Source organism: Mizuhopecten yessoensis, unplaced genomic scaffold (genome assembly GCF_002113885.1).
Source record: "Mizuhopecten yessoensis strain PY_sf001 unplaced genomic scaffold, ASM211388v2 scaffold11119, whole genome shotgun sequence".
NCBI classification, from domain to species: domain Eukaryota; kingdom Metazoa; phylum Mollusca; class Bivalvia; order Pectinida; family Pectinidae; genus Mizuhopecten; species Mizuhopecten yessoensis.
This window is the reverse complement of record NW_018408889.1, coordinates 346963-359739: the sequence shown is the minus strand read 5'-3', so window position 1 is coordinate 359739 and position 12777 is coordinate 346963. Positions and strand designations below refer to the sequence as shown.

At 37.6% G+C, this 12777-nt stretch overlaps 1 protein-coding gene across 6 annotated transcripts in view; it reads right to left on the bottom strand.

Annotated features, from left to right (window-relative positions):
• LOC110466145 (signal-induced proliferation-associated 1-like protein 2) overlaps positions 1–12777 on the bottom strand; it is a 73140-nt gene that overhangs the window by 32386 nt on the left and 27977 nt on the right. For all 6 annotated transcript variants that reach the window (XM_021522481.1, XM_021522486.1, XM_021522487.1 and 3 more), the window contains one exon: positions 5774–7754. In XM_021522481.1, coding sequence (XP_021378156.1) covers positions 5774–7247 — 1474 coding nt within the window. In that variant the 5' untranslated portion in view covers positions 7248–7754. The remainder of the gene's footprint in view (positions 1–5773; positions 7755–12777) is intronic.

Sequence of the window (12777 nt, the reverse complement as noted above, 5' to 3'; positions counted from 1 at the left end):
CCAAGCGTTAAAAAGAAGCTTTTTAAGGCCTGCTTAATTAGAATAAGGAATTTCCTGAAGGTATGTGTTCAACTGATCTTTATTTCCTTGTATTCTATTCCACAAACACACACACACACATTTATATAAAATAATTTGTCAGGTGTGGAAAAGAAATAATTTGATCACATAATGTACAATCCAGTGAATGTACTCATGTCATAATTTTTTGCATATTAACCCATGTAGTATGACCTATCAGCCCTGTTGTAAGTTTCGATTGTTTCAATTGTGACGTCACGCCTAGGATATGTACATGTTTATGTACATGACATCAAAGACTTGCGCACAAAATGGCGGCTTTTTACATTTCAAGGTTGCATGAATGTCATAAATGCCACAAATCTAGAATGTGTGATAAAAAGGATCTTACACTCATTTTCATTTCATTTGAAATATATGAAACTCGTCACAAATTTTTCATTTTAGCTCGCCAGAGGCTCGCTAAATTGAAAAACTCTTGGACTTGTTTCATACATCTCGGTTTCATACATCTCATATGAAATGGAAACTCATGTAAGATCCGGGGATCCTACATGTATCAATGGATAGCCCTGAAATAATATATGACATAAAGTAGAAGACCTAGCCCCCACAACTACTGCGTTACCAACACACTGGACTGGCCCATGTCTCTAGAATATTGAATTATTTACAAAAACAATCACTGAAATATTTTTGAACACTTGGATGTCTGATTCCCAAGTTCTTAACTAGGGGGAAATAAATAAGCTAGTAGTAATATGCAGCTGGGATTTTCTTCATAAAAAAAATAGGGACTGCAGGTAGCCAGTCTACCAACACACTAGTACTGGGGTTAAAATGTTGTCGAATGCTGTACATGTAAAGCTCATGGCTGACAATATTTTGCTAAATAAGTTCTTTAAAATACCTGTATTTGAGTCAATTTTCTACCACACTTCTGTTAACTAATTGACTAGTACAGTACATACATACATCATGTACATCAGAATAACACATGCAGGTAACTTTTCAACCCCCACCCTCTAAATTCAAGTTAAGATAACAAGTCTTTAATCCAGCAACTGTAACCTATATTTAATCATCTGACAGTGGAGTGAATTATCAGGCCTGGGAGGTCCAGTTACTGGTTTATCCCTTCCTGTGCCTGTTTTATCTCCCCTGTCTCCTGTACTGGTCAGAACCCTTCTGACCACACATGTACATGATCAGATTTAATTTCCCTTAGACTCCAACCCTCCATCCCCCTTCCCCAGACAACATCTATATATACTGCCTGGTATACCTGTTACATATGTATATATAACATCATTGATCCGGTGTCTGTTCCCCTGTAATCAGTATACTGTACATGTAGCCTTCTGTCTCCTTCCACCCTATCTATTTTGTTTTAAAGTTTTATCTATACCGAGTAAGATCAGTTTCCTGACATATTTAAACTGATGTTTTTATACCCTCCCAAGACAATACAGGTTTTTTTCTCCCATTTTAAACAACATTTTGGAAACTCTATATAGCCTTACTGGATAGGCAGAACTCGTGCTGTTTCTTAGAAAAAATAGTTTTTTCTTGTCAAAGTTTTTTGCCAAATTCTTCCTGACAAATGGTGGCAGTATTACAAAGTCTATCTGTATTATAGTGCATATAGGTTATGTATGCCAAGTGTGATTTCTCAATTTTTCTGAATATTGTCCCTGCCCCCCCCCCCCCCCCAAAAAAAACACCTCTTACCGCTCTCTCCCCTACCCTTATACACTAACCCCCCCTCCCTCCCTCCCCCTACGTGAGCCCATCTTCTTGTTCCCCTGTATATTAAAAGATAAAGACTAATTATTACTAGGTGGGTCTCCCAGTAGTGTTACCAGTGAAAATGCTATGACAGGCTATACTTGTACCCTAGCCGCACCGACATCAACTTTACCCTTTTGCCACTAATTATCATCCTCTGTGGTTATGATTTACTGATAACTCCTGAATTGGTGCAAAAAAACATGAAAAAAAACATGTGTTGATTGTCAGGCTACCCACTGAATGCTGCCGTTTGTTCAGTACACCAGTATATATAAAACATACATTTTTTATTAGCCGACACACCGAAATTAACTCGGTGAAAAATTGACAACATCTGATAGCATCGTGTTGTCATGGTAACAGAAACACTTTCTATGTCGGTATGTCAACTTTAGCATTCAAACGATCCTTTTGATTGAGAGATGTGAGGGTGCCTGTATGTAACATTTATTGATGGCGCAATGTTATATTAGCTGTTTACACTTGTATTCCCCCGTATTACATGGCCAGCGTACAGAGTTACACTGGTGCATGGCAACTTTATAACAGCCTACCAACTTATATACGAGCACTGTCTGTTGCTGTCAGTTCTATTCCAAAAAAAACAGATGGTTCTGATAATAGAAAGAAAGCGTTTTTATAATTAAGATGTTCTTTTATTGTTTATAGTATAAAGAACATGTACTATGCTTTATATGTACATTGGCCTTAAATAATGGAGGTGTTTTATTTCATTAATCATTACGTCATAAACTTTAGCTAAATAGCTTTCTATGTTATAGACGTATTATATTTAACCTACATTAATTGTAATTACAAGTGCTCTTTGCTCATAAAATTCTGATTTGGGGAATTTAGAATGATTCCTCGACTTTCCGAAATTCTCTAGAAAAAAACACTAAGTTTCATTGTAAATTTACTGCAGTATGGAAACATTTCATTTTTTGCCTAATTTAGGGACAAAGCAATCCTAAAAAGAGAATTTGAATCACTCAAGGTTAAATGGTACCCAGCTGGGAATCACAAGTAAATATGATATGTTATGTATATATATATGCAAACTAGAAGCACCAATTCTTTATCATAAAGTAACAAAATATTTGTTTAATAATCAATTAACACATTTCTTAAAACTATGTTAAAAATAATCACTTACAGATTATATATATACCGATGAATGGAATATCGACTAACCGCTGTAAGTGTATTGCCCCTATATCAAATCATACGAGTGAGTCTGTCTATATTTTGGGCCAGTACCTATACACCATGGTCATTGTCAGCATATCAAAGAATGACCTAAGGTCATTGTAAACCGACAAGCTGGTTGAGGTCAGCCTTTCATTGGATCAGCTAGCCTAATGTGAGACTGACCCCTGGAGCGCTGCCTTTATCTTTGTTTTTCCGGACCGAGTTTTGCGTGCTGTCCACACCATTAACTTATTGTTTATCCAGGGATTACAATGTAACAGGGATACACTACAATTTACAGGAACGTAAAACATCTCTGTAGTGTAAATATTGGCTGGACGGCCTTTGATGTTGATACAAATACAACTGGGCCAAAATAGCATTATAATTTGTATGAAATCACTCTACGTCATCGTACAAGTGCTGGGGACCTTTTTCCAAGAGAGATACAATTTGCATATATTGTATAAGGGCATGCAGCACTTTAAAGCGACAGATTGAATTACTTGGTCTTGGAGTAATTATAAAGTGACAATGATTAGATTAAGCCTTTGACCTGCACATTTCCTGGCGAGTACACCCAAAGGGATCAATATTAATCCCATCTCCATCATTACTTCTCAGCCTAGTAGTCCCGGGCCAGAGGTGAAACGGTTAATCACCATGCATGGTGTGGAGCTGACCCCGCCGGCCACACCACTGACACCCTGTGATGTAACTTATTTGTGATAATATTCTATTCCTAGAAAGGTACACCGTGCTGTAAGACACACGTTGGAGAACTGGGTCTGGTAACATGAATAATTTAGATATTCATTTTGTTTTTGTCCCTGGTATTTTATTTTGCAGCTAATCCTAAGATGAACTTTAAATAAAGGAAGAAAATTATGCAGGCCCTTCATTTCAAAAAATATAAAAAATCATAATCACAGCTATAATCTTACAGTTGTGCAGGGAATTTAATTTCAGAAGAAAAACTGCAGCCCAGTTTTTACAAACAATTTAAACCAGGATTGTTTCCTAACTTCCTAATTGAATTTTCACAGGGCTGAAAATGAAAACTATCTGGAATTTAATTTGAGAAAGAAATTATACCCGTAGTTAATGATTTTCTCAAACTTGATCCAGAGGCGTACAAAGTAGCAACTCAATTATAACCTTGAAACTTGTGAATTCACAAACAGACAAACTTTGTAAATCATTAATCCTGGCTCAACCACTAGTTTCACTATTATGTGTTGTATTTATGATTTTATTGTATAGACTATCGGAACCATTTTGGGCAACTTTCGTATGGAAAGATAACTAAATGCAAGTGAGTTCAGGTGAAGTTGTAAATATCCATGAAGTAACTTGATCGAAATTTAATGGATAGCGAACAGCAATTTAATGGATAGTGAACAGCAATTTAATGGATAGTGAACAGCAATGTTCAAAGTAACTTTATCAAGATTTAAAGGATTATTTCTTCGACCTATATTGGCATATAGCTTATTCATAGGATTAGTATACATATTATCCCCTGCTGTATTAATCTGTAAGGAGAATCCCTGACTCGGAAGTTGAGGTTGATTATGGGCAATAGGATCGAGCTGGTGACATAATACTGGATACCTGCCAGATGGTTCAGTTTTAAGGCCTACAATATCAATACTATCGGTAAAATCATTTTCTATAACTGTGATCATAAAACAGGTGTTAAGATTAGTCGGGACAGGTACATCAATCATCAAAAATATATCATTAACTCATGCACCCCTAAAAATTCATAATAAACTATTCCAACCTTTGAATTGGAGCAGTTCAAATGTGTCTTCAGGGGTGAATGAGTTACTTTTTCCTGGTGTCAAATGATGGACTGCCAAAGGCAAAATGCTAACTATGCTTTGAAGAGCTATCTTAATTTGATGATATTTTCATTAACATAGCACTTGTTGTATTACATAAAGCCACCCAAATCCCAACACCACTTTTTTAATTATAGCACTACAGGGGATGCCATGTGATTTGCTTCAGGAGATCATGATGTCATGAAAAATTGTATAATATCCACAACTGTTTCAATACGGAGACGATTTGTAAGTGAGTGATATATATCATATCTATAATACATTACATCTGCAGGACACAGGCAGGCATACACACATAGGGAGATATTAGCCAGGTGGCATAGGACTAGCATGTAGCGCCTGATAAGGCAGCTCCTGCGAATTCCTCAAAATTGTATTGATTAATGTATATGCTAATTGTATAAATTGTATATCTGCGCTTTAGAGTGGCTTATGTTAGCTAGATAGGGCACTATAGGTCAATGCTGCATATTATATTATCATATATGGACAATATAAATATGTAGATACAGTAAAACCTCGTTACACTGCTGTCATTTTCGTCCAGAGAAATTTTGGCATTAAAATGGGGTTTGGTGACAATCAGGAGGATATATACAAGGATTTCTTAATGAAAAGAGAACAAGGACCTTGAGATATGCTAGTAGTAATGGAGGTGGCATGTATAATGAGTGGCATTATACTGAGGTTATACTGTATATATTAAAGGATTGACCTATACTTTGGTCGTGATCATGGTGCTATGGATGCAAGGAGCTTTATGTATATAATAGGTATATATCTATGCCAGCACAGTGGCAAATTAAACCATATTTTGAAAGGCCATTGGTAATAAGTAAGTTACTTCGAAAAATCGATATTTACAAAAATTATAGTTAAGAATCCTTACAATTACGGGAAGACACACACAGAATACCTACCGTAGCCGTAGAAAAAGTGACGATAGTAGGTGGCCCCACGGTCGTCTCCTTCTATCACATGACCCCTGTGTAACACTACGTGGGGAAGTATTAGTCCAGTAGGTGTTGGGGCAGAGTCGAGTATTGATAAGCCACAACAGGCTGGAGAGCGACTTGGTATGGTACTTATTGCACTTTGGGACGTGTTCAGAGAGGGGGTTTTCGACACAGTAGTCTTTCCTAGACTTATCGTTCTTTCCTCCTCGCCTCCAGTCTCATTACGGAAAAACGAACAACTCAAAACGAGGCCATTGCTTTTATTGTCACCGTCGTCAGTGTCTTCCAAAATGTCTGGCGCATCTTTGTCAGCGGCTAAACTGTTGCGATTTGCAGAAGCAGCGGAGGCTCCTGTTGATATGTTTTTGGCTGTAAGAGCCTGGTGCTGCTTGTCCACCACGTCCTGAATGCTGAACCCCAGACTCTGACAGTCGTAGTGGTTAATGGCCTTGCATCGTAGCCTTTCCTCAGCACGTAGGTCAGTGTCAATGTTTTCTGGAGTCCTTGCTCCAGACTCTACCTCGGTTTTACCACGGAGTTTGTTAAGCAGACCCTGTGGTCTTGTTTCTGCAGTGATAGACTTTGCCCTTGATTTCCTGTCCTTGTGTTTGAATTTTGATTTTGTTCTAGGACTGTCCACTTCATCCTCCCCGACCACTTTATCAATCGGAACACTTCCATTTGTAGCCTTTTCGAAATGTCGGTCTCTGATGCTGTTGGCCTTCACATCAAACCCGCCCCGTAATAACTCACTCAATTTGGCTGGAGCGGGACTACGTTGATCTATATTCACATCCTTGAAGTCTTTTAACATTGCAAAGAAACTGTCACTACTCGTACTTGTGCCCATGATATCGAGAGAAGAGGTACTCCCATAGTCCCGGTGTATACTACGATTGTGCACATCGTCAGCATCAATATACTCGATGCTATCCATCTCCAGATTACTATTGCTGCGATAAAGTCCCCGACTGAATCGCTTTGATGAAGAACTACCACTGCTAACACTACTACTCATTACGCTGCTTTCTGGAGTCTGTTTTGGCTTTGGGACAGACTTCGAATGAGAGTTATTTCCCCTCGTTGATGTTTCGCTTCTACTATTGCCTTTATTCCATGATGAACCTGACTGTGTGCCGTGAAATGTGGCGCGGTGACCACCCCTAACGAGCAACCTCTCGCCATTGTGTGGGACAACGTCACCTGTGTCCTTGAATCCTACACGTCTGTCCTTGTCCCCGGCACCTCCCTTGAACTCACCCGATGTGTTGAGTCCGTTCAGGTTATCTTCTGACCCATAGTGGTGCCTTTGGCGGGATGACGGGGAATGGTCCCTTTTATCCTGGTAGATTGGTAACACGCGCTGTTTATAGTACTCCACCGCCCGCGCTGACCTGTGACGGACATTGTCCACCGATACACTATTGGCCTGTGACATAATCAGTCTTTAAGTAGTAAACCCTTCAATTTTCAATATCACACCAATTCACATATATTACTTTAAATACTTCCATTGGTTAAAAATAATGATAAAATATTCCAATATCTTTCACAGAAAGATAACGGTCGGTAAAACACATCCAGCGAAATAATCTCACATTAAATCCAGTTTTTATACATAAATAACAATATTAATCTTTGAATAATCCAACGACATTGTGGTAGAACCTAATGGATGCTGCTTTAACCCATATTTGATGGTCATGTTGTCCCCTGGCTGGATCAGCCCCCGAGGGATGGAGACGGGCCATATGATGAGGGCGGCAGCTGTCTAGGGCTGGCTATAAGGAAGCAGTCAGGTTATGTCTGCCATAGTCAGTCGGAACAGTTCAACTCCTGCTGATCGCCTCCGACATTATCTAGATAATAAGAAGATTAAACCACTTTTCCACATTCCTCTGCCTTTCAGCTTTCAGCTTCCTCTCCCATCGATGTTCCAGTTTCCCTGCAAAAAGAATAAAACACAGGGATGACGAAGGATATTGCTGATAGATTCTCTCCTGTTTCAAGCTTCCCTAACAACTATATATACAGTAGAGCTAGTATTACTGTAAGGCGCAATCTGGACATACCAAAGTGCAAATTCTACATCGAATGCCATTAAAACCACCCCTCTGTTTTTTAATTTTTTATTCTACGGTAGAGATAGGGTATTCAAATGTTGGGAAAACAATCTAACCACCATGTACCATCATCAACGATCTATGTACATACGTAATATAACTTCAAGGTTTTGATATCAAAAGGTTTCCAGGGAACAGCAGGAAATCTCGGTATAAAGCCTCACCGATGCTTATAATACTTTGCCAATCTATATCTCCCAGAACCATCCCGATACACACACGCTGCAAATGTTGCCTCCTAATTCCAAAACCAAGTCTTCCGGTTTTTCTCTCATTTTTTTTACCCTATAATTTTTGATATTTTGGCATTTGGCAGCCCATTCTGTTGAGCAGTTTGCAGCGGTTCCTGATATTGCCTGATTTGATTGCAGGACTTGTTGTGTCTGATGCATGTGGTAAGATGTGTAGTGAAGGGAAACAACTGTTCTCAGGCCCCTCCCTCTGATGTCCCCCTCCCCCTAGCTCTGATCTCACTAGTGATGTCCCAGACTGGTAATTAAATGGTGATGTCATATGCCCATGTCAAAAAGCCAAGATAGTCCGATAGGATCAGCTCACTAAAAATCTTCCTTGTGGCAAAATCTGTGAGGAAAGTAATTTATTTTTCTTTATTTCCTGAGAACCTTCAATATAGAGAAGCTATTTTCCTCATCATTTTTTGTACAAAGCCGACAGCAGCGTGTGTAAGACATTAAAGAGTTCCTTGGTGATGTAACATGCATGTGCTTTTATCAAAGGAAGCTGTAATTATTTTATCTATAGGATATTACCCCTATGTCACAAACGTAACACTGGTGTCTTCTGTTAAAGTCCTACAACTTTAGCTCAGACCGAACACAGACATACAAGGTCACGCAGTGGTTTGTTTTGTACTAGATGTACACCACATTATGGCTATACAAACCTTGATACCTCAAAATTATTGTGACCGCTATTGAAATGTTTTTAGCTCAAGTCAATTTTGGAGATATACATGTATGGTAAAGAAACTGACATGGGAGCAAAAACACGACTACAGATAAAAAGATCAGTTATGTGATGATAATGACCCTAAAGAAAAATATTTAAATACCATTGAAATGTTTGTCTTAATTTCCCTATTAAATAAGTTTTTCATCAGTAAAAGATTAACTGCCGTAAATAATCTTTTATAGTGAGTCTGTCGAAATTTTCTCTCAAAATGCCAAATATTTTCAAACAAACCTTTTTACCTGATAAACATTTAATACTTCTACACTGAAATAAACAGCTATGTCAAAAGATAACACTAAGAATTGCAAGTTCTATTTTTGAATATCAGAGTCACAATACATGTACACTAGAGACTGTATCAGAGTGAGGAATGGCTATTTTTTTCCCCTTATGATATTCTATACAGCTCAAGTGATATATATGACGACATGAAGGAGAAGAGAAACTGACATTATATGTACACATTAACAGAAGATCCCTATATGACGACATGAAGGAGAAGAGAAACTGACATTATATGTACACATTAACAGAAGATCCCTATATGACGACATGAAGGAGAAGAGAAACTGACATTATATGTACACATTAACAGAAGATCCCTATATGACGACATGAAGGAGAAGAGAAACTGACATTATATGTACACATTAACAGAAGATCCCTATATGACGACATGAAGGAGAAGAGAAACTGACATTATATGTACACATTAACAGAAGATCCCTATATGACGACATGAAGGAGAAGAGAAACTGACATTATATGTACACATTAACAGAAGATCCCTATATGACGACATGAAGGAGAAGAGAAACTGACATTATATGTACACATTAACAGAAGATCCCCATATGACGACATGAAGGAGAAGAGAAACTGACATTATATGTACTCATCCCATTAACAGAAGATCCCCTCATAAGTCCCAAAGCCATAGCAATACACATGCACCCTATCTGTATGTTTGTATATATGTATAAACAGACAGTGGGTTGGGGATGGGGGAAGGGGCGTTCACTCCTTACTAGCGGTCAATAGACATAAACTGGTCAACAACCAATTATTGGTGTCTGCATTATAAACAGGTATCAAATACCTGGGAATACCTTACCCAAGGCACATTTTATTCCTCAAATCATTTGCAATATCATCTTTAGTCGAAGCCAAACAGCTCAAAATAAACAGTCAAGCTGACCATGGCTTTGGATGAACAATTAGGGTCCAAATGCTATATTTATGGCTTGAGTGATAACTGCCCGAGTACACATGTGGCTTTTTATCTCCTTTAGAAAAGTCAAGATTAAACAAGTTCCGAGATAATGTCAGATAAGTCAAAGGCACTTTCCTGATAAGCCAAGTGTTTTTACAAAGTCAGTATGATACATTGTACAGTGTACCTATAAACAACTACATGGAACACTAAACATGTAAACTGGCCATTGTGGATATTACATGGCTTTGACCCCTAAGTGACCAGCTGTACACTGACCTATTTGTTTTATCACATAACACAGACTACAAGTATAGGTTATTTAGGATCTGTAAGTTCCTGTCACCTAATTAGGATGATAATGCCTGCTACTCTAGAAAGGATTCTGTGAATGAAAAGAACTACATACTATCAGACACATTTGCAGAAGGTCTTTGTTAGGAGAAAAGGCCTTACTTTTATCAAGGAATGGTACGGAGATTCAGACTTGAGTGGAAAGAAACCTTCTGAAGGGCATCTTGATCCGAAATGGGTCTCTAAGAGGATTTGTATGGAGACCTGATGATCCAAAATACACATTTTTGTATGGATTTGTAATGAATGAAGGCTAGGCCTGTTTATAAAACCACACTGGAAAAGCCAAATGTGACACAGGGACATATTGACATACGGGAGATTTATACAGTTTTGTCAACAATACACTCTATAGTATTGAATTGCAATCAAACATTTTTATTTTTTTTAAATTGACTTCAAATTTCTTAAAAAAATATTAATTATAAAAAATCAAAAAGGCCGAAATACATTTTCTTCAAGAACTAATGATCGGAACAAACACATACATATATCTAAGTATTGTAAAATTGTAATTATTTACCAGATTATTGACCCGGGAAATCTTTCCTGTGTTATATACATTATAATGATATAATGAACCTCCCACCCACCTCTACACTGTCCAAACTATCAACACATGTATATATCAACATTCCACCTAATGAGTGGGAACCTTTCTTTCCCACAAAATTCTGTCTACTAAGTCCGTCAGTGGCACTCATATTTGGTACCTGTATTTATGACTGGCAGCAAGCAGACCATCTTCTTTTCTAATTACAATACTTACTTATTGGCTCAGGACTTCAAAGGCTGACAAGCTTAATACCAGATTTTTGTAATCCTGTTTCTGCCATACTTTCAAAAATATTGACATTTTGAGCTAAAATTACATATTTTAATTAATCGAAATGATTATCTGAATATACGAGTTGTAAAATTGATTATACGTATAACAAATCTTTAAGAAACATTCCTTTGAAAACTTGAGCTGACAACTTTTGAAGCTAACAATTTTTTTGAATGATGAACCAATGCTAATTGTGAAGGTTCTTTTATACTCCCCTCATTACTTGGTATATACTTCTGTAATTAATTAAACCATATTGTTATTATCTACATCACATATGTATACTGACACACTCTGTAATAAATTGCCATCATCATCGCCATCAAATTAGACTGAGTCCTTTATGCAGCCTATTTCTGCACTCATTATAGACATTGGGAGGACAATGAAGTCAGGCTGACAGGCATGTGTGAAGCTTTCCTTCCCCATTTCAAAGCTATCCATCTCGTTATAGGTGTAATTAGCCTGCTAACCTCTCTACACATAAACCTGCTCTCTTATATACATTAATGGTGACAGGGCACCTGCATCTCCGGTCCCATCCTTGAGCAACATGTGCAGTTTGTACCAACTTGATCCCATAAATTTCCTTCCTCTTCCCTTAACTCTCCCCCCAAAGCAATATGTCTTCTTTACAAGGGCAATATTAATGATGATCCTGGCCAGACAATCTCAAACCACAGTAAAATATGCCCGACACAGTCCAGTCACTATGTATATACATTAATACAGTCAAACCTTAGACAACTGCATACCTCTCCTATCATGTAAACCCTTAAAAGACAGGTTTGATCTAGTCCATCATTCTTATAGCCAATTTAACTCAAAATTCTGTTCAGTGTTTAATATCAAAGAAAAGTTTAACTGAGCCAGGATGATCATACAGGTATGTTTTAACTACAGTGGTCTTCAAAAATAACATACAAAGGGAATTTGTGGGTAAACAAGCCCATTACAGTTGTTTGTTACACTAAGGTAATGTTTGGATGTTTGTACAATGTAATGTTCACTCTCAACATAGCCTCCAACTCAAATACAACATCTCAATATAGCCCCCAACTCAAATACAACATCTCAGTATAGCCTCCAACTCAAATACAACATATCAATATAGCCTCCAACTTAAATTCAACATATCAATATAGCCTCCAACTCAAATACAACATCTCAATATAGCCTCCAACTCAAATACAACATCTCAATATAGCCTCCAACTCAAATACAACATCTCAATATAGCCTCCAACTCAAATACAACATCTCAATATAGCCTCCAACTCAAATACAACATCTCAATATAGCCTCCAACTCAAATACAACATCTCAATATAGCCTCCAACTCAAATACAACATCTCAATATAGCCTCCAACTCAAATACAACATCTCAATATAGCCTCCAACTCAAATACAACATCTCAATATAGCCTCCAACTCAAATACAACATCTCAATATAGCCTCCAACTCAAATACAACATC